We start from the raw sequence: 22,682 nt of genomic DNA, 5'->3' as shown, positions 1-22,682 counted from the left end.
AAATTGCTATTAACTAGATAATATTAATTATAATATAGTTACACCTATATTATAAACCCTTTACCAGTTCGATCCTAGGTAGAGGCAGATATTTCTCTTTCTGGGCACGTTGAGAATATATCTGCTGAACAAAACTCCACGTTGGGAGTCAGGAAGGGCATCCGGCCAGTAAATACTCTGCTAGCTCCATTCAGTTGTCCAGACTCCACCCCGCAAGGGATTATGGGCAGTGGTGGGATTCAACCGGTGTAATAACCGGTTCGCTGAGCACGTACGCACAGTACGTTTGAAAACAGCTCTACAACTTACCTTCTACTGCAGCCCCGGTGAGTAAAACAGCTGAGGCACAGCAGTCCGCTCTGCCGCGCCTATCAGCTGGGCTTCAAACAAAGGAAATATAGGTTGGTATAGCACAGAGGCGGGCGGGCCCAGCTGATCGTCGGAGCGAACCGGTTTGCTCTCACCTGATCGTCGGAGCTACCGGTTCGCCCGAACTGATACGAACCGGCTGAATCCCATCCCTGATTATGGGGTCGTTAAACGAAGAGGAGGATAAACCCTTTTACAGATTAAAACAATTGTACAGAACCCGACCACTGTTCCACCCGCACTTATATTGCCAGCACAGACCAGCAACCCAACCCTCAATTCAGGATTTTCAGCAAAAGCTTTTCTCGGCAAGAAAGAAAAAAAAATAGTTCCACCCATTTTCCTTAAATATGCTAGCAATTTGGAAGAATTCTATCTCAAGGGCAGTTTCTTAAGGGGAGTTTTTGAATGGCGCTCATTAAAGCCGGCCTCTCTCAAAATATAAACACTAGGAAAACAGGAAATCCTTTAGATTTGATCTACCCAACTGGCATAGCTCTCACGCTAACAGCGGGGAGATTAACAAATCCATAAAATAAGTACCGTATAATTAGATGGTGAGGATGCTTGGCTCCCTTGATCGGTGTTTGTTTATGCGAGGGGTAAAATGAATAACCACTCTGGTAAAAAAAAAAAACAGAAGCGCTGTGTTGCATGTCACAAAAAAAAAAAAGGCGGAAGAGAATTGGCCAATGTTAAGTCTTCTGCAACGTAGCAATTACAGTCTGTAGGATTTGTTTGTTTTTATTTTATTTATCAAAGAAAATTTATATGGTCGCCAACTCAAAGCGAGTTGCAGGAATAAAATCTGATATACAAAACCCAACATAGATGGCGATTCACAAAGAAATTAAAAGGAGCAATATGAACCTAATCCAGAATAATAAACACATTGGGATTTCAAAGAAGAGAAATTCGACAACAACCCTGCTCCTTTTCACCTATAAAGAGAATTGGAAATTTGAGCTTATCATCACTTCACTTGTGTTTCCAGCTATCTTACTTTATTACTAGCTGGCTAAATTAATTAAGGAATGGCCTCCATGGTTTTAATCGTATATGGCTCTTCTCATAATAAGACAAGAATTAGGAACGAGCGTAGGTAGTTCTTGACGTATGACCACAGTTGAGCTCAAAATTCCCGTCGCCGAAGGGAAATGTTTGTTAAGCGAGTTGCGCCCCCTTTTACAATCTTCAGGTGACACCCCCCTCCCGGGCACACTGCAACTGTCATAAATATGAGTCAGTTGCCAAGCATCCTGAATTTTGATCACATGATCACAGGGGATGCTGCCACTGGTCGTAAGCGTGAAAAATGATTGTAAGTCCCTTTTTCCAGGGCCGTTCTAACTTCAAACGGTCACTAAACGGACTGTTGTAAGTCGAGGACTATCTATACAAGCTTGGCCGTTTAACCCCAGTTGGTTAGTTCACACACTGCCATTCTCCACGGGCCAGGAGAATACCCTCACAAATACCTTGTACCAGTGGTGGGTTGCTCCCGGTTTGGCCTGGTTCCGGCGAACCTGTAGCGGCGGGGGCGGGAATGCAAAAATGCTCTGCGCATGTGAAGCGCCGTGTGTGCACCTGCACACTACCAATAGCAAACCGGCAGCACTGGGATTTGAAACCTACTACTGCCCTGCACCTTTTAAGAAATTGCTTGAATTCTCCCATCAGGAGGAAACAAAAGAGACATTCAGCGGAAGAACAATAAATTGGCACTTGATCTTGCCATGGCCTTTTATTGGGGGGAAATGAAGCAGTTTATTCATCATTTATACAATTTGTCAAAGATGCAGACCTATAGCCCTATACCATTCAGTTCTATTTTTATCCTCTCTCAGGCAGAGAAAAAATGAGATAACTGGAGAATGTGCCATTTCCTCCTCCCCCCCCCCGCTTCTTTTGGCCAACTTTTCTCTGCGTCCTAATCATTTCGAGCACCTTTGCAGGAATGCACGACTGTTTATTATTCACTGGTTTCTTCACTGGCCAATTCCTTCCTCCTCATCTTCCTACTTCTTCCTCTCTGCAATCTGGTCAGGAACGGCCCAATTTTACCGTGTTTCTCCAAAAATAAGACTGTGTCTTACATTAATTTTTGCTCCAAATGACACATTAAAGCTAAAGGTAAAGGTTCCCCTCGCGCATGTGTGCTAGACTTTTCCAAAAATGCTCTGATGATAATTACAAGTTGTTTCTAGCAAGAAACTTACTAACGGCGTGTGACTTAAATAGGCTAAGGGAGTGGCCAATTATCCTCTTAAGGAGACCTCCTCCTCCTGAGTAGCCACTCCTCCCTTTTGGCAGTCCTGCACGCTCGAGCATTGAGGAGAGGCTCCTCCACTTCACTGTCTCCACTTGAAGGAGCCTCTGGAGGTTCTGAAGGCCCTGGCTGAGTCTCTGCCTCTGGCACCACATCCTCTTCAGCCTCCTCGCTGTCCGACGCGAGCGCCGGCTGCTGGTGCAACACCACACCAGCCTCCTCGTTGTCGGGATCAGCCACGATCCGCGCAGGCTGGGCCACAACAATGGCGGGCCACAACAATATCCGATCCTGGTTGATTGCAAAATCCTGGCTTGTCCGCAAGTCCCAGACCAAGATCCTGGGTTCAAGTGACTAGTGAGGCCTTTTTTCCTCAAGTTAATTCACCCACACGTGTGAAAGGTGTCGAACTGGATTCATACAGTGGTAAATACCAAGTTCCTCCAATGATACTACAATAAAGACCGAATCGGACACTGGTTTTTATCACAGCCATTCAGCGCAGGTTGTTTATGCATCATATTACCGCTTGTAATTTGAACTACAGGATAGTAAACAAATGGGCAGAGAGGACTGAAGAATTTCTTCACTTGTACCAGTTGCAAAATCGTTTCTCGAGAAACGGAAAACAGGAAACTGCTGGACAGAAAAATGTCCTTTTTTCAAGGCTTAACCCTTGTCTGGGTTAAGGCTCAGACTTAACCCAGACAAGACCGAGTGGCTGTGGGTATTGCCTCCTAAAGACTATGCCCCAGCTCTCTGGAACCAGTTACCTCCTGAGATCCGGACTACCCCCACCCTATTGGCCTTCCGGAAAGCGGTGAAGACCTGGATTTTCCGGCAGGCCTGGGGCCGTTGAGCTCACTGTTGCAATCTTGCAAGATCCGGCCATGAATGGTGTGCTTGGGCTTTTAATGTCTTTAAAAGGTTTTTATAATGTTTTTAAAATAATTTTTCTATGTCGCATTATTTTTGCTGTAAGCCGCCCAGAGTCCCTTGGGAGTTGGGTGGCATAGAAATGCGATAAATTAAATTAAATTAAATTAAATTAAATTAAATTAAATTAGGTGGATTCTTGTTTACGTTACTTTTCTTGCACCACTCGAAAACGCAAAAGGATGGTTGGAATTAAGAAGAGGGTTTCAAAGTTGCTTGAAGACATTTCTGAAGATAATAGACTCGGAGGAGGACAGCAGAAAGTGTAAATGTGACTTGAAGCGCGTTTAGGTAAAGGTAAAGGTTCCTCTCACGCCTATGTGCTAGTCGTTCCCGGCTCTAGGGGGCAGTGCTCATCTCCGTTTCAAAGCCGAGGAACCAGCGCTGTCCGAAGACGTCTCTGTGGTCATGTGGCTGGTATGACTCAACGCCAAAGGCGCACGGAACGCTGTTCCCTTCCCACCAAAGGTGGTCCCTATTTTTCTACTTGCATTTTTTACGTGCTTTCGAACTGCTAGGTTGGCAGAAGCTGGGACAAGTCACGGGAGCTCATCCCGTTACGCGGCACTAGGGATTCGAACCGCTGAACTGCCGATCTTTCAATCGACAAGCTCAGCGTCTTAGCCAATGAGCCACCTCGAGTCCCTCAAAAATTGCGTTTAAACCTTCTTAAAACTAAGCCAACGGTCTGGTTAAACTGAGCCACGTTTATTGAATAACCTGGAATTGGCGGCTAAGCTGACACAACCTAAGTTGGAAACCCTGATTTTTCAAGCCCCTCTGGACGAGATGCACAAAGTGTACACAGCAAAAACCAAGAATATTGTGGCTCTGAGTGTCTCCCAAGATATGAGGTAACTATGGTTTGATAGTGGCTTAGCTCCAAGTGATTCACCATCCACACACACGCACACCAAATATTGCAATTTTTCAACAGCCTTGCTTTAAAGTCATCTTTGAAATGACGGATCTGTTCGATTGAGCCTTGCAGATTTGATTCGCCATCTACCAAGGCAGATGGTTTCATGATTCCTGCCTGCCTTGTTTGCTAAATGACCAGCTCAACAAGATTCCACTTAATGGCTATTCCCCTCCCACCCCCACAATGCTGTATTATGAAACTGCGAGTGTCCATCAATTTGTGGGTCACGAATGAGGCCACAAGGTCTGTTTATGATTTTCTCTGTTCCATCAACCTAGAAAATGTTAATTTTCTGGACAAGCCACGGATTAGTGGATCAAGTGCACACAGCCAAGGTGTTCTTAGATAAACTGTTGATTTTTTTTTTCTTTTATAAGGGTCGGTTGCATCATTCACTTTTCCCTGGATGTGAATATTCACACACCCACACACACACACACAACAGTTGTTGTATAACCATGGCTTGTCAACCACATAGAAAACCTTGCAAAAATACCTTGCTGAAAAGAAGTTAAACGACATCTGTAGAACATTCCCATTATCTATTACATGAGTATCTCTATCAATTACTCTGTGGCTGCTGTGTCTTCCAAATAGGCTCTTAATTTCAATTTGACCATTTATAGAAGAAGATTGGAACGGGGTTTATTCTCCCTTTATTAATTGTACCCTTTTGAAGCCTTACCGCTGAAAGCACTATAATTAATCGACTTTCTTTTAGAAGACTGCTTGAACCCCCGAAACAAAATAATATACTTTAAGGAGACAGAAGAGGGTATTTTGTTAAAAGAGTGCTCGCTTTTGCTCCTTTTGTGAATCTAGTCATATAACGGGTCGTGTTATCCTATTTACTGGACTGTGACTTTTTAAGATAACATTCTCATTCTTTCTGCAAACATTCCAGCGCTAACAAAAGAGCCAAAAATGATTAGGCTGCATTTCTAGAGTCAAAACAACAAGAGTAAAGAAAATTTGATAGGCTTCCAAGAAAATCCGTTGTTTTGTAAGCAATGAAACAATGGCGAGAACCAGTTATGAAATGATGCACAATTACAGCGCATACTTGCCAAGAAAGCAAGCTTGCAAAAGACTTTGGACATGGCACCTCTTTTTTCTGGAAATCCACTATTCTATTTATACCGTTATATTATTCATTATGGTCTGTTACACAGTTAGATGCGTGTTTACACTGGATTTGGCATTTTTGTCCACCTATTAAGTCCTTCCCAAGGATCTGAAAAGGCAGATGTCCTTGTTTGAGGGTGTCAAAATATATACCGTGTTTCCCCGAAAATAAGACCCTGTCTTATATTTTTTTGAACCCTGAAATATGCTCAAAAGCCCGATTGGGCTTATTATGAGGGAAGGTCTTATTTTGGGGGAAACAGTGTATCTATCTATCTATCTATCTATCTATCTATCTATCTATCTATCCATCCATCCATCCATCCATCCATCTATCTCTATCTATCCATCCATATCTATCCATCCCTATCTATCTATCTATCTATCTCTATCTATCCATCCATATCTATCTATCTATCTATCTATCTATCTATCTATCTATCTATCTATCTATCTATCGTGTTTCCCCGAAAATAAGACCCTGTCTTATATTTTTTTGAACCCTGAAATATGCTCAAAAGCCCGATTGAGCTTATTATCAGGGAAGGTCTTATTTTGGGGGAAACAGGCTATCTATCTATCTATCTATCTATCTATCTATCTATCTATCTATCCATCTATCTCTATCCATCCCTATCTATCTCTATCTATCCATCCATCCATATCTATCTATCTATCTATCTATCTATCTATCTATCTATCTATCTATCGTGTTTCCCCCAAAATAAGACCCTGTCTTATATTTTTTTGAACCCTGAAATAAGTGCTTGGCCTTATCGCTATGCGCTCAAAAGCCCAATTGGGCTTATTATCAAGGGAGGTCTTATTTTGGGGGAAACAGGGTAGATTATTATTATTATCTATGAAGATTTTCAAACATCCAGGTCCTGATTGTCCCAAAGGTGTGTTTTTTTTCCCCAAAAGACAAGTGGGCTTTCTTAGTTTTTTTTAATTTTAATTTTTATTTTATTTCACTTCTGAACTGAAGAAACTTCTTGGATAAAGAAGCGAAACGTTTTCAAAGAAATATAAAAAAGCAAGAAAATCCACTTGTCTTTTTTTTTTTTTTGGAAGAAAAAGCACCTTTGGGAAATCAATTACTTACTTACGTTAAAAGCGTTATGAGCCTTGGTGGCGCAGCAGACTAAAGTGCTGTTAAATAGCACCAGCTGCAATTACTGCAAGTTCGAATCTCACCAGGCTCAAGGTTGACTCAGCCTTCCGTCCTTCCGAGGTAGGTAAAATGAGGACTTGGATCGTGGGGGCAATAAGCTGACTTTGTATAAAAAAGAACACCACTTAGGGGGGGTGGCGAAAGCCCTACTAAGCAGGTAGATACAAAAGTAGGAAGGCTATTGCTTAACGCATTGTAAGCCTCCCTGAGTCTCCGGAGAAGGGCGGCATATAAATCGAACCAATAAATAAATAAATAAATAAATCCAGTACATTTGGTACATCAGACTGTAAGAAAGTTGAACGGCAGGAATTATAACGCAACCATATTTCATAAGAAGACACAGGATGCAAATCCCAGTTGGGGAAAAAAAAAAAAAGGCAGCATTTAGTACATTACACAACGCATTGAATTGGTGACTGAATTCATTCCGCCATCGTGGTTTGCGGAACCCTTAACTAACCAAGCAGGTTTGGAGTTGCGTTTTATGCAACACAACACAACAACATACCCAACGAACGGCCCCAGCAAAGGTGAAAAAACTAACCAAGCAGGTTGTGTGTGTGTGTGTGTGTGTGCAATGCAATGCAACGATGGCCAGGATGAGCCCCTTGGCTTGTGTGTGTGTGGTTGTGTAGTTGTATGTGCAATGCAATGATGGGCAGGATGAGCCCCTTGACTTGTGTGTGTGGGGTTGTGTAGTTGTGTGTGCAATGCAATGATGGGCAGGATGAGCCCCTTGACTTGTGTGTGGGGGGTTGTGTAGTTGTGTGAGCAATGCAATGATGGGCAGGATGAGCCCCTTGACTTGTGTGTGTGGGGTTGTGTAGTTGTGTGTGCAATGCAATGATGGGTAGGATGAGCCCCTTGACTTGTGTGTGTGGGGTTGTGTAGTTGTGTGTGCAATGCAATGATGGGCAGGATGAGCCCCTTGACTTGTGTGTGTGGGGTTGTGTAGTTGTGTGTGCAATGCAATGATGGGCAGGATGAGCCCCTTGACTTGTGTGGGGGGGGGGTTGTGTAGTTGTGTGTGCAATGCAATGATGGGTAGGATGAGCCCCTTGACTTGTGTGTGTGGGGTTGTGTAGTTGTGTGTGCAATGCAATGATGGGCAGGATGAGCCCCTTGACTTGTGTGTGTGGGGTTGTGTAGTTGTGTGTGCAATGCAATGATGGGCAGGATGAGCCCCTTGACTTGTGTGTGGGGGGTTGTGTAGTTGTGTGAGCAATGCAATGATGGGTAGGATGAGCCCCTTGACTTGTGTGTGGGGGGTTGTGTAGTTGTGTGTGCAATGCAATGATGGGCAGGATGAGCCCCTTGGCTTGTGTGTGTGTGGTTGTGTAGTTGTGTGTGCAATGCAATGCAATGATGGCCAGGATGAGCCAATTGGCTTGGAGGGGGGATAAAACCTGGTTGGTATTGCTTGGGTGGATGATGGGAGTTGTAGTCCAACGTTCCCCAACTGTTGACGGGGTTAAAAAAGGGGGGGGACCGTGGGCGCCAGGTTGGAGAACTGGCGAACGTCCCTTGTTTCCCCCCCCCTCCACTCCCTCCCTTCTAACCCCCCCACCGCTCGGCCCCGCCCCTCCTGCTGACGTCACTCACCCTCGCGCCCAGGCCCCTCCTCCTCCTCCGCCGCCGCCGCCGCTTCTTCTCTCCCGCGCGCTGTCCGAGCGCCTCCCCGGTGGGCCTCCTCACAGGCCTCCCGCCGCTGTCGTCGCCGCCGCCGCTCTCCACGGGCGCCTCCAGGCCAGCGAATCCGGCCGAGGGCGGCCGCCGCCGCGGAGCCCGCCACGCACCGCCCTCATTCTCCGCCCCTCGGCCCGCCTCAGCGCCCACCCAGCTCGTGAGGGAAAGGCCGGGCGCGCGGCGCGCTTGCGCACTCGCGCCATTCCGAGTGGCTGATAGAGCTGTTTAAAGAAAGAAAAAAGGCTAGAGGGGCGCGCGGCGTTGCGTCGCGAGTCCCCTTCTGCCTTTCTTCGCTGCCCCCTATTGGCAAGCGAGGGAAATTCTGGAAATAAGATTAAAAATAAGATCTTTTTTTTTCTTCTTTTTTTTTTTCTTTCTTCCTCCTTCTTTCTTATTTCCTCTTGTGTGTTGTGCCACTTGGCATTCAGGCAGGGCAGGCAAGTAAAAAAGGGGCATTGCAGGTAGCCCTCGACTTGCAGCGCTTCGTTTAGTGACCGTTCGATGTTGCGACGGCAAGGTGGCTCACGACCGTTTTTCGCGCTTAACGACCATTGCAGCGTTGCTACCACAGTGTCATTTACCTTTGGATGCCTGGCGGCGGATTCATATTGATGACGGTTGGCAGGGTCCACGGGTCGCGGGATTCGCTTCGGCGACCATCCGACAAGCCAAATCAATGGGGAAGCCAGATTCACTTTACGACCTTGTGACTAACTGAACAACAGCGGGGATTCGCTTAACAGCAGTGGCAAGTGAGGTTGTAAAATGGGTGCAAAAAAATAATAATCAACAACTGTCTTGCTTAGGAAGGGAAATGTTGGGCTCAGTGGTGGTCGCAAATCGAGGACTTACCTGTACTTCAAAATTTTCCAGGGGAGGATGAGCTTGGTGCCTTTTCAGATCCTAAGAAGGAAAAATTAAGTGATGTTGATCCGTTTTTGGGATGAGGTCGCAATAAACCTGGTGTCAGTCCAGGCATGATTGACAGGTCCTCCAGTGACAGGAAAAATTTTGAATTATGTCACAACCCTGTTGCCCCAGCAGTTTAGTTAAATGAATTTAGAAGGTTCAATGCAGAATTCTGCATGCTATCCAGAATTCTTATTACAAGACCACAGATTTATGGCAACTTTATCAATGCTCTTTGTTTCTCTTTAAAAAAAAAAATACAGCGTTAATTTATTTGCGCTAGTCATATGCTCTCGGTGACAAAAATTGTCTGCCAGTAGACTGAATAAATTGGAATTTTATTTCATTAAAACGAGGTGGGATGGCCGCTAGCAAATACTAAGCTGCATTTTACATCGTAAGAGGCTCCAAACAGGTTTGCATTAATATCAAAAATTTCTTACGATGAAAGAGAGGTCAAAATGCATAAAGTAAATTATATATATTTGGAGGAATATATATATATTCCTCCAAAAATTCACAAAATATCTGAAAGTGCACCAAATGGGCTCCAAACTTTGAAAATGTAGACAAAGATGGCTGGTGCTTCAGACAGAATCCCTGCTACAGACTGAACTCCACAAAAAAATAATTAAATAAAAAGACCTGGCTAATCAAATTCTGTTCATTTCCCCTATTAATTAAATCAGTGCCGTTTTCATCTGCCAGCTGTCAGATCCAGATGACCAGGAATTTGCACATGCATTGAATATCAATAAGACTTTTGTTCTCGCCTGCCTGATTCATACATTAATATTCTTTTCATCTACAGCTATATTTATACCTGTAAGCTCCAGCTGGCAGAAAACACCGGGTGTTTTCGAAAGCATTTGGAAGTGAAAGAAAGAAAGAGAGAGAAAAAAAACTCTTTGTTTCCAAGCTTGAAGGCCCACAAAGGGACTGGAAGGACCAACAAATAAAATCTATTCCCTAACTATTGTCACTCGCTCCTAAAATGACCAAATAATTTTCCTCCTCATTTTCCTTCTCTTAAGGTCAGGTCAATAGGAAAGAATTTGGTTGCTAATGGATGATTGGCTAGTTTTAGCCCTGATTGCAAAATAAGTCATTAGTCCTCATGTACTTTTACTTATTTCTTTACTAAATAGTTTATTTTCTGTCAGAATCGATCATAAAGCCATATCAGCTCCAGCTGCCAGATGAGATAACCACAAAGTTAGCCCAAAAGAGAGTTTTAAATTAAATTTATTTATTTATTATTTGAATAAATAAATTTATTTATTATTTGATACTTGGAAGATAATACCTACAGATATTTATATTTATATTGACTGTTTCCCTATGATTATCATTAAGTGTTGTACCTTATGATTCTTGACGAATGTACCTTTTCTTTTATGTACACTGAGAGCGTATGCACCAAGACAAATTCCTTGTGTGTCCAATCACACTTGGCCAATAAAGCCTATTCTATTCTATTCTATTCTATTCTATTCTATTCTATTCTATTCCATTCCATTCCATTCCATTCCATTCCATTCCATTCCATTCCAACTCTACTCTACTCTACTCTACTCTACTTTACTCTACTCCACTCCACTCCACTCCACTCCTCCATTCCATTCCATATCATATTTTCTGTTCTATTCTATTCTATTCTATTCTATTCTATTCTATTCTATTCTATTCTATTCTATTCTATTCTATTGACTAAAAACGACTCTTAGAGAGTGAGGGAACCCTAGCAATCTCTCCCCTCTACCTGGACCCGAATTGCAATTTCTTTTTTTTTTTTTCTTTTTCCTTCCCAAAGCGCCTTCTGTTTTATCTACTTAATTATTGTTTTTTTTCTGGAGGGTTTCCATTTCGTCTGCCATTTAATGGCTCACCTGCATTTACAACCAGTTTTATCTATTAGAGGTTATCTCTTCTGGATGTGTACCTTGGAGGAATGAAGGATTGATTATGGCCATTTTCGGTCTTGGCAGCCTCGTTGCAGAAGGAAAACAGAAAATAAACAAAAGGCAGCAGGATTATTTTTGGTTTGCAAAATTTTAGCCTTCCATTCAGGCCTTTGAAGAAAGCTTAAGTGTTGGAAGGGTTCCCTCTAGTGGAGCAAATGAGTAAGGACAATTAAAAACTCAATAGTTAAGAATATGTTTCTCAGACTAAGAAAATGGTTAAATTTTAAAAAGAGAATGGGGTTAAGCTAAGGGAATGTCAAAAAAGATTTTATAATCGGGACAATGCCAGAAATTTGAGATCAGCATGTCTGAAAATGAGAGACGCATGGAATTCACAATTCCGAATTTTCCTAATTCTGCGATGTATATAATGGGTGCTATTTAATCATCCTTTCATTTTTGAAAAATGGTCCTGTGTCTCCTGAAACTACTGTTGTGCAGGAATATAAATAATGATAAATATTATTGTTCAGCAATATCAGTATCAACGTCTTGGGGAGCCAAGAATCTTATTTCAGGCAAATAAATTTGTCGTTATCACTTCTATTGGTGAGAATAAAGGCCCACTTTCTGGAATGTGAAACTGTCTCCCGAGGATGCAGACTATTTCTCCTTATTTGTACACAAATCAAAAGGACATTTTTAAAGCCACCAAGTCGCACTTTAGAGATTTAAAACCTGCTAGGTAGAATGACTTTTAACGAAACAAAGAGGAATTTTATTTTTTAGATCGATTTCATTGGCCAATGATGAGGCTCTACTGCCTCATAAGCCATCACGTGAAGTTTCTTTTGTTTTTTTTAAAAAAATATCTAACCTGGAAGTGTAAAAAAACAAACAAAACAGGAAGTGTTTAGCTTGCCAACGCTTTTAGGCGCTTGGCAGTGTTGTGGACTGCCAGCTGGCAGTGGAGTCATACGAAATGTCTTAATGCAAACAGCCACTTTGCCAACTTTGTGTGGACCCAGAAACGAATCCGTCCCGTCTGGACGGGAGACCACCAAGCGATCCCCAAGTTCACGAGACAGGAAGAGGCGCGGTTAAAACAACGGGACCGGACAATGTGCGCATCAAATCAACCCAGATCTTTTTACCTTGCCAGCAGCTTCTTTTTCCGTTGGTTTCCCTCCCGACTCAACGCCAGAAGAAAATGATCAATTTTTATTTTTTTTTAACGGTTACGAAAAGCTACCGGACAGAGAGATGGATGGTTTGAATAAGCAAACATGTAATTCTTTGTGATTTCTTTCCTGGATCGCAGCCAGCCCTCTTACCCGACCTCCTGGCAAGCTTATTTTCTCGGCTCGGCTGCCACTGCATTTTTTCAAGCCGAGACTTCCTGGGACCACAGCGGAGATGCCATCCGTCCAACCGCGTTAAAAAAAAGGCTGGGTTTTTTGCACCCAAAGGCCGCAGGTTTTTTTGGAACGGATTCCAGCTATCAAATCTTTTGATTTTTTTTTTGCTCTTCTTCCAGCCAGACAATCGTGTCTTATCCAGGATCTGTTCAAACATTTTGATTATCTCAATTGAGCTCTGTGTGGATGTATGAATGCATCACGCAAAAATCCCCCACCTTTTGGAGTTCAGGAATTCCTTTTTGGTTTTCCGGGGACTTTGCCAAGATTGCCAATGTCCGGCACGAATGGTAGTGCCAACGTCTTGTTTTCTCTGGTCCCTTCGAGGTTTACAGCACCCATCATCCTTGCCTAGCAGGCTCGAGAGCCTGTGCAATGAGCCACGAACTTGAGTGCACGCACCCTTTTAAACAAATACAAACGTACATTATTTTAGGGCCAAGATTGCAAAAACCTAAGTGAAAAAGCCTCTTTGCAGACAGCTTAAAAAAATAAATAAATATAAATATTTGAAATCTTCAGTCAACAAAAATAAGCCTATTCATTTTGCACAATTTAGGGCCTGCTCTCCACTTCACAATTCTCAAATGGCTTGGGCTTAAACAAAGAGAATCCAAGGTTAGTTCTAACCAGAGGGGTTATTCAGCCGGTTCAGGAGAATTGGTAGCGGAGATTGTGGAGCTATGCCGTCCTATTTAGCCACGTTTTCGAGGCCGGCGGAAGGTGTGCAGGTGTGCAAAGTGAGCACACGTGCGGCAAACCGGTGGTAAAAATATGCGGAACCTACCTCTGATTCTAACCTAGTTTAGCCGACAGTGGGATCACACACTTCAAATCTTCTCATTATAAACCTACATCACGCATTACAGATTATAGAATGTGTATATAATGATCTAATGATAGATAAAACCTACATTATATACCGGATGCTAAAAGAGATCCCACAATGAGTTGGTTCACACAACCTAAGACAAAGGCTACCACTAATAGATCCTCTGTACTTTGGGATCTAGAGCCGAGTTCCAATCCTATTCTGTGCTGGACCGTAATGTGTTGTACACCCAAACACAAAAGATTAATCGTTGTTTACCAGAGATGGGATTCAGCCGGTTCGTACTGGTTCACCAGAACCAGTAGCGGAAATCATGGGTTGGCCTGCCCCGGCTCTATGCCATCCTATTTAGGCGCTTTTTTGAGGCCGGGTACATGCGTGGAAGGAGTGTGCGCCAACAAAGCATATGCAAGGAAGACCGGGCGCATGCGTGGACGGATGTGCGTGCTCACATTCGGTAGGGAAATTAACTGAATACCGCACCTGGTGCTTACCTAATCACATTTCATCTAAACCCAGTTGGCTTTGGCTTAGCGGGTCGTTGGAAACTCAGCGGTGGTTGCAAACCATGGTTTACGGCATATAACATTTTCTGGAGGAACCAGGCTACTTAGCCATACTTCCCCGAAGAACGACGACACCAAAAAAATGCTGTTTCCGCTCCCAGCAAAAACCACAAGGGCCCTCCGAGCAAGTCATGTCAAACTGCTTTATTACATCTTAAATAACAGTACATTTTAATATAGGATCTATCTTGCATCCAGCTTTCTTGAAGTACACCGACTTTAAAATTAAATACAAAAAGTGAAGGAATCGGGGGGGGTGTTGTGTGCAGAGGAAGCTCTACAGAGATTTATCTCAAGGGTGGGGGGGGCAAGGGGAAGAGGAAAGAGGGTGATTTAAAAAAAAAAATCCAAAAAAATAAAAATAAAATAAAATCAAGATGCCAAATCCAGGCCTTCTTTTAAAAAATAAAATAAAATGCACGATTACAGCACATTTTGTACAGAATGTCGCAGGGGTGGAAAACGCAAGAGAGTGAAAAAGGAAGAGGATTTTTAACAAATCCCTGCTTAGAAAAGAAAAAAAGGGGGGGGGGAAGGGAAAGGAAAGGAGGAGAGGAAGAAATCGAAAAGTTTTATCCAAACAATTTGCTGTCCAAATGCTCAACTTTCAAAAATGCAAAGCGAGGAAAAAGGGGCTTAACTGTCTTTCTCCTTTCTCTACCTCAAATTTGAATCTAAGTGATTGTTTAAACAGCTGGCTTTTTGCTTTCAAATTTAGGGGTTTTTTTGGGGGGGGAAATAGAAGAAAGGAGTGGGGAGGGGGAAACCTTATTAAAAACGATACTTCCAGATGTGCAAAAAAAAAAAAAAAAGTCTGGAGACTTTTCATTCTTTCGGTTGAAATCCGTTTTTTAATGCACCCCCAGTAGCGGCGGTAAGGAAAATCAACAATGGTTTATAACTAGTTGCTTTCTTTCTTTGTTTTTTTTTAAAAAAAGAAAAGAAAAAGAAAAGATTAAAGGATGAGGTTAATTTTCCGAAAGAAAACACAAACAGAAGGACGTCTTAGTTTTATTATGCACTTCAGCGTTTCTACAGCATGCGATTCTAAGAGAAATCCAACCCCCCCCACCCCAAAATTGGCAAATCCCAAACGTGCCCCCTCCCCACCCCAACTTTTCCATCATCATCGTTTTTTAATTTAGAAAAACCTCCGATCGTGTTTTTCACTAAAAAATAAAAATAAAAATCATATTTGGATCTTGCTTCGGACCCAGCCAAAGGTTCGTGGTGGGGTTTTATTTTTCCACCCCCCCATTAGCCTTTTTTCCCCCCCTTAGCCTTGCTCCTGAAACCCCAACCCACCAAATCTGGTTGTTGGATCGAAATTATGGGATAGTCTTCGGCATTAGTCAAACAAACTCAGCAGATAGGAAATGGAAAACTGGCGAGATTTTGAGGGAGGGGGGACCGGGGGGACAAAAAAGAAGGAACGTATTTTTATTTTTTTTTGTTACCCATAGAAGTGAAAAGGTTTTTTTTTTTAAACATTCAATACCATGTACAGAGTGTGCTTGCTTATTTTCTTAACATTATCATATATATGCAATATTTGTGCAACGATTTGTGACATTAAGACAGATTTTTTAAAAAAAAAAAAAAAAGGAAAAAAAAGAATAAAGAATAAAAGAAAAAGAAAAAAAACCCAGGGAGTAAATTTACAGCATTTAAACAACCCCCAGAAACATCTGGGTTGGGAACTCCTTTCTCTTGGCTCGAAATTGGACCGTCAAAAGCAAATTGCATTTTTTTAAAAAAATAAAAATAAAATTTTAAGAAAGGGAAAAAAGGACATGGAAACATGGACCAAAAAAAAGAAGAGGAGATACCGATCTTGCTACGCACGTGACTTCTAAGTTTCAAAGATGAGATTAAAACGAAACCTTCCCACCATTAACCCATAAAGTCAGTATGATTTGCCTTTTTTGTTTGTTTGTTTGGTTTAAACTACAGTGAAACTTAAAACTTTTTTATCTTTTGCTTTTTCTGACAAGGTGTTTTGTTTTCCTTACTTATTTATCATATCGTTTTACTTCGCTTTTAAGTTTTGCCCCAGGCATGCTTAACGACAAGCGTGTGATTTCTTTTTAAGGTTTTTTTTTCGTTTTTTTTTCTCTAGACAAACCCCCCCCCAAAATAATAATAATGTAATTATAATAATAATTAATAATAACATGTGGTCCCCAATGGAATGCACAATTTTGATCTCTTTTGCTATTTACTGGTATAACAACTGTGGTGATTCCTCTTTGAGAATTGTGCTCTTCGGCGAGATGTGAAAAGAACTTTTGCCCTTTGGTGGTGGGGTAGGAAGGGGGGAGAGGGAGGGAGGTAGGGGGGAGAGGGGGGGCAGGGAAGGGGATCCAAGTTAGTATATTGAGTTGGATACATTATTTTAAACTTTCAACCGTTGGGGGGGGGGAATTCTTCTGATCAGCGGGGAGTCCACAGACTGTCCTGCAAGAGACGACACGGAGAGACAAAAACCTTGGTTAGGGTCTGGAATCAAAGCCACTGGGAATTATCTATCTATCTATCTATCTATCTATCTATCTATCTCTCTCTCTCTCTCTCTCTCTCTCTCTCTCTCTCTCTCTGTCTGTCTGATAATCCTCAACTTGCAACCACACAATTGAGCCCAAAATTTCCGTCGCTAAAGCGAGATGTTAAAGGAGTCGTGCTCCGTTTTACAATCACTTAACAATCTGTGTTAAGTGAATCGTTGAAAATAGCTAAGTTAGTCACGCGCAGGGGGTGGGCCCCCGGGGGTTTCGCAAGGCTTCGGGAGAACCTCTAGCTAAGATTCTGTGCAGTTCGGAGAACCCCCCCCCCAAATCCCACTCCTGGCTGGCCCCGCCCACTCTGCCCCGCCCCTCCCAGGAGTCCCCATGTGGCCCATTTTGTATGCCGGTAAGTGCAGGGCGTGCGCGGAGGCTCGGGGAGGGCGAAAAACGGGCCTACCGGAAGTTTGGGAAGGCCAGAAATGAGCCCGTTTCCAGGCTCCGGAGCCTCCGGAGGGCCTCCGGAGCCTGGGGAGGCCGTTTTCACCCTCCTGGAGGCTCGAGGAAAGCCTCCGGAGTCCGGGGAGGGCCCTCTTGTTAAGCCACATCTCCAGCTCAAGCACAGGAAAGACAGATGGACAGGCAGCTGCTTATATCCCGTTTAAGGACCTAGCATCCCTTAAACTGGAATGCCTTGTTCCTACCCTGATGGTCATTTGATACAATGATGGTTTCCCTGCCCCTAGAAGTAAATCAGGCCAAGATTAGGCTTGACTCTGTTGCTGATTGGTCTCCCTCCCCAACCCCATAATTTCACTTGAAGTGAAGGTGGAAGCAGATTCCGACCCACATTTTCCCAGCTTTGGGGGAGGGGAGCATGGGAATGGGTACCTACAGGCTTCAGTTCCAGATCTTGAGGAAGCTATCCCACGATCCTGTTGCCACCGCCATGCCATCGTCGGTCACACCTAAGCAACTGACGCGGTTATCGTGGCCAGCTAAGACGCCTGTGGGGGGAGAGAGAGAGAGAGAGGAGAGGAGAATGAAACACAATGCGTGAGGAGAGTTGCAATACAGTCGAGTAGCAAATATATACCACCCACAGTCATCTCATAAGTGTGTGTGTGTGTGTGAGAGAGAGAGAGAGAAAGCAGAAGGGGGGAGGGAAGGAAGGAAGAAAAGAATAAGAGGGAGGGAGGGCGATGAAGGAAGGAAAAAAGAGAGGGGGAGGAAGGAAAGAAGAGGGAGGGGGAAGGGATGGAGGGAGGAAGGAAGGAAGGAGAGAGAGAAAGCAAGAGAGAAGGAAGGACAGAGAAAGCAGGAAGGAAGGCAGGAAGGAAGGAAAGAAGAGGGAGGGGGAGGGAGGGAGGGAGGAAGGAGAGAGAAAGCAAGAGAGAAGGAAGGACAGAGAAAGCAGGAAGGAAGGCAGGGAGGGAGGGGGAAGGGGGAGGAAGGAAAGAGAGAGGACAGAGAAAGCTAGAAGGAAGGAAAGAAAAGGGAGGGGGAAGGGAGGAAGGAAGGAGCGAGAAAGCAAGAGAAAAGGAAGGAAGGAACGAAGGAAGGAAGGAAGGAAAAAATAATCACGAGTGGCTGAATTTGCTCATGGATTTGATATTCATTCATTCATTCATTCATTCATTCCCCTTCCTTCCCCACTTCCTCCCTCATCCGCCATCGCTCTTCTCCCTCAGCCACATGGCCCCCACCCAAAAAAAAAAAAGAGGGGGGGGGGCGAGCCTGACCTGCTCTGTCCGCTTTGAGCGTGTCCCACACGTTGCAGTTGAAGTCGTCGTAACCGGCTAGCAGGAGACGCCCGCTCTTGGAGAATGCTACGGAGGTGATGCCACAGATGATGTTGTCGTGGGAATAAACCATGAGCTCTTGGTCGGCACGGAGGTCGAAAAGCCGGCACGTGGCATCGTCGGAGCCAGTGGCGAAAGCGTTGCCATTGGGGAAGAACTGCGCAGGCGGGGAGAGAGAGAAGGGATTTAAACGATTTACGATGACGGGGATTCGTGGTCGTACGGTTCAGCCAGATGTGGTTCAGCCTGCCTGGATTTGGCATTTCTGTCCACCTATTGAGTCCTTCCCGAGGATCTGGGAGGGGCAGATGTGGCTGCTTAATAATATGAAAGCTTTTTTTTTTTTTTTAAAGCATACTGTTTTTATGCTTTTAATATTTTATTTGTATGCCCTCTGTGAGGGACATGGTCAATTCCTCGATTAGATAGGTAGATAGGTAGATAGAGATGTCTATCTACATCTCTCTCGACAGACAGACATGCATAGATAGATGATATAGATTAGATTAGATTAACAGAGTTGGACGGGACCTTGTAGGTCATGTAGTCCAACCCCTTACCTAGATAGATATATAGTAGGTAGGTAGGTAGATATTAAAGATAGGTATGATAGATAGATAGACAGACAGACAGACAGGAAAGAAGGAAGGAAGGAGATGGATAGATAGGTGGAAATAGAAAGATAGATAGATAGATAAGAAGGAGATGGATGGATAGATAGATAGATAGATAGATAAGAAGGAAGGAAGGAGATAGATAGATAAGAAGGAAGGAAGGAAGGAGATGGATAGATAGATAGATAAGAAGGAAGGAAAGAAGGAGATGGATGGATAGATAAGAAGGAAGGTGGATGGATAGATAGATAAGAAGGAAGGAAAGAAGGAGATGGATAGATAGATAAAGAAGGAAGGAAGGAAGGAGATGGATAGATAAAGAAGGAAGGAAGGAAGGAGATGGATAGATAGATAAGAAGGAAGGAAGGAAGGAGATGGATAGATAGACAGACAGAAAGACTGACCGACCGATAGAAACAAGAGAGAAAGAGTAGAGACAGGTAGACCAATAGAGAGATATAGAATAGAGTTAGACCGATAGACAGACACACAATAGGAAGATTATATATACACGTCTGTCTGTCTGTCTATCTATCGAGAGAGATGTAGATAGAAAGACAGATAGGGAGGGAGGGAGGGAGGGGGGGAATCTTGGCAATAGATCTACCCCCCTAGTAGTAAATCTCATCCCCATTCCCTCGAGGGACATCACAGCATTAGCGGTCCCGATGACGAGGCAGCCTGACCGCCTCCTCGCCCGTCACCTTGCCTACGTACACAAATGGCATTGATGTCCGACTCGTGGCCGGTGAAAGTCTGCCTGCACATCCCTTCTCGGACATCCCACAGCTTGGCTGAGGCATCGCAGGCACCAGAGACAAAACACTTGGAATCCGGAGCGAGGGATAGGCTCATGACATCGCCGGTGTGGCCGGTAAACGTGGTAGTTTGCTGTCCGGTTTCTATGTCCCACAGGGCGCTGCGGTAGGTAAGGCGGAGAGAACAAAAAAAAAAAACACGCCACCATCATCCAACGACCGAGTTAAGTCTCCTAGCGAGTTTCTCCCCGCCCTAAAATCTCTGCTGGATTCCCACACACAGATCACATTTCTAAATTTGCTGGCGACTTCTCCCCTTTTCTCTGACTCACAGGCCTTAAAAAAAAATCACCTTTATTTTCATTTTTTTTTTTTTAAAAAAGCAGATTTCTCCATGATCTGAAGTGGCTTAAAAGAGGGCCATCGCTCTGTCAGCTGCTTGGATGATGCGGGACGATCCCAGCATTGAAAGCTTAAGTATTACCTTGGTGGTGCAGCGGACTAAAGTGCTGTTAAGTAGCACTTAGCTGCCAACTGCCTGCAATTACTGCGAGTTCGAATCTCACCAGGCTCAAGGTTGGAGCCTGGTAGTACAGTCGTCTAAAGCACCCTGTTATTAACACCAGCTGCCTGCAATTACTGCAGGTTCAAATCTTACCAGGCTCAAGGTTGACTCAGCCTTCCATCCTTTCTAAGGTAGGTAAATTGAGGACCCAGTTTGTGGGGGCCATAAGCTGACTTTGTATAAATATACAAAAGGATGAAAGCTATTGCTTAACGCATTGCAAGCCGCCCTGAGTCTCCGGAAAAGGGCGGCATATAAATCAAATTAAAAAAAAAAAAAGGTTGACTCAGCCTTCCATCCTTCTGAGGTAGGTAAAATGAGGACCCGGATTGTGGGGGCAATAAGCTGACTTTGTATAAAAAAGAACACCGCTTGGGGGGGCCCGAAAGCCCTACTAAGCAGGTATATACAAAAGTATGAAGGCTATTGCTTAACGCATTGTAAGCCGTCCTGAGTCTCCGGAGAAGGGTGGCATATAAATCGAACCAATAAATAAAATAAAATAAATAAATATTATGATTTACAGTAGTGGCCAAAATTGTGGAAACCTTTTGGGAAAAGTTGTATTTTTGAGGTATGACGGCTAATAACACAACATATATTTTTTTTTTTTGAGTTTCAAGATAATCCTATTCCACTGCTGGAATAGCCCAAGATCCAGGGGTGAAATGCTCCCGGTTCGGACCGGATCACCCGATCCGGTAGCGATGACGGCAGGTGGTTCGGAGAACCGGTAGCAAAAATCCCTGCCTCGCCCCCATGCCCAGCTGAGCCGCGCAATCATCAGAGGCTTTTTTTTTTTTTAACTTTTAAAAGCATTTTTTTCTACAACCTCTTTGGGCTGAAGAGGTTGTAAAATAAATGCTTTTAAAAGGCTCTGACGATCCCAGCTGAGTTGCCTGATCTTGCCTGATCCTGATTTCGGGGTACTAAAAATAAACTCCTGCTTGAACATTTGTGCTCGGAGAAAACAGCTTCCTCCTCCTATTTTTTTAAAAAATGTTTCTGCAGGATTTAAAGACTGGCAGGGGAGAGAACAAGATTTCGACCCAATGTTCAACGTTATGTTTGTTTGTTTTTGAGCGCGCAAAGCTACGACGGGTCAGGTTACCCGAGTTCGGATCTTACCAAGTGGTATCTCCAGAGCTGGTCACAATCTGATTATCATCCACAAACCGGCAACAGGACAAATAGCCTGCAAAAAAAGAGAAAGCGAGAGATGTCGTCAGGCAAACCTTTGAGGCGGTCCAAGAAAAGGGAGCTGGAACCATGAGGACTAGCGCCACCTTTGCAGTAGGGGGGGGGGGTTTAGCATGGCCCACCCTCTCCCTTGCCTTTACAGGTAAGTTCTTGATTGGACTGCCATTTTGTCAGAAATGGTGTAGGGTCTCCTGCACCATCTCCAGGGTCACGATTAAAATCCAGACAATTGACTTGCATTTATGACAGTTGCAGTATCCTCGCGACCTTCTGACAAGCAACGGGGAAGCCAGATTCACTTAACTGTGTGGTGGCCCAAGTGCACTGCCAGCAAAAACCGGGCTTACGAGCTCCGTTTTCGGCTGCGATGGCCTCCTGCAACCCCTCTGCCAGCGAAAATGGAATTCGGGGCGGGGGGCATGCACCAGTCCTTCGCTATTTCCAGGGCAGACCCCCGGGATAGATCTAAGCACCCCCCAGGTAGGATCCGGCCCCCTGCTCTTATCTGACAGCTGCCCTGGCTGCAGCTCTTCCTCCTTCGGTCTCCCCAAGGTTATTCTCACAACCCATAATCGAAAAATATGTTTCAGTTCATCGCAGGGAACTTCCACGTCCCGTATCCTTGGGTTCATCGCCGGCCCACCCGCCCCATTTCAACAGCGAGGGACACACTGACGCCGGACTATCCCAGGACAGGACCTGATCCAGTGAGGTATCCCAGGATAACTTCAAAATAAACTAAAAGGCCGGAGGAAAAAACGGTTCCAGCCCTTCGCCGTGAATATTTTTTTTTTCCCCTCCTAGCTTTCGACTCAAAGGCTTATTCAGAAAATGTTCCCATCTTGTCCTGTAAACCTGGCCGGATTTATAAATAGCTCTTTATTGCGGTCGTATAACCTCAGTTCCCCCCCACTCCCACCCTCCCCGGCGAGTGTTCTCAGAGAGCTGCTTTTCGTCTCCATCCAAAAAGCCGGCAAGCCGAGCGAAGTCAGCGGGACGCAGAGCTTTGCTGGGGGGGGTGTCTCTTTTAAGAACCGCCAAAGGTTTTCCGGAGCCAAGCTGGCAAGTGGGAGGAAGAGTCCCTGAGCTGAGTCGGGCCTTCAAGTCTTAATTTTTTATTTTATTTTAT

At 44.1% G+C, this 22,682-nt stretch overlaps 2 protein-coding genes across 4 annotated transcripts in view; both read right to left on the bottom strand.

Annotated features, from left to right (window-relative positions):
• Positions 1-8,680, bottom strand: part of NADK (NAD kinase) — a 41,554-nt gene extending 32,874 nt beyond the window's left edge. Inside the window, exon 1 of one of the 2 annotated variants that reach the window (XM_034434847.3) lies at positions 8,401-8,680. The gene's annotated coding sequence lies outside the window, so the exon portion shown is untranslated. Of the gene's footprint in view, positions 1-912; positions 985-8,400 lie in introns of those variants that run through there. The other variant, XM_087879304.1, reaches the window with a different exon arrangement.
• Positions 8,681-14,242: 5,562 nt separating this feature from the next.
• Positions 14,243-22,682, bottom strand: part of GNB1 (G protein subunit beta 1) — a 55,172-nt gene continuing 46,732 nt past the window's right edge. For both annotated transcript variants that reach the window (XM_060694193.2, XM_034434846.3), the window contains exons 7-11: positions 21,482-21,548; positions 19,748-19,949; positions 18,357-18,573; positions 17,510-17,621; positions 14,243-16,570 (exon numbers count right to left, since the gene is read on the bottom strand). In XM_060694193.2, the coding sequence (XP_060550176.1) occupies positions 17,515-17,621; positions 18,357-18,573; positions 19,748-19,949; positions 21,482-21,548 (593 nt within the window). In that variant the 3' untranslated portion in view covers positions 14,243-16,570; positions 17,510-17,514. The remainder of the gene's footprint in view (positions 16,571-17,509; positions 17,622-18,356; positions 18,574-19,747; positions 19,950-21,481; positions 21,549-22,682) is intronic.

Source organism: Pantherophis guttatus, chromosome 15, assembly GCF_059756535.1.
Source record: "Pantherophis guttatus breed Tessera chromosome 15, ASM5975653v1, whole genome shotgun sequence".
In the NCBI taxonomy this organism is placed as follows: Eukaryota; Metazoa; Chordata; class Lepidosauria; order Squamata; family Colubridae; genus Pantherophis; species Pantherophis guttatus.
Note: the sequence above shows the minus strand (reverse complement) of the source record. Positions and strands in the feature narration are given on the sequence as shown.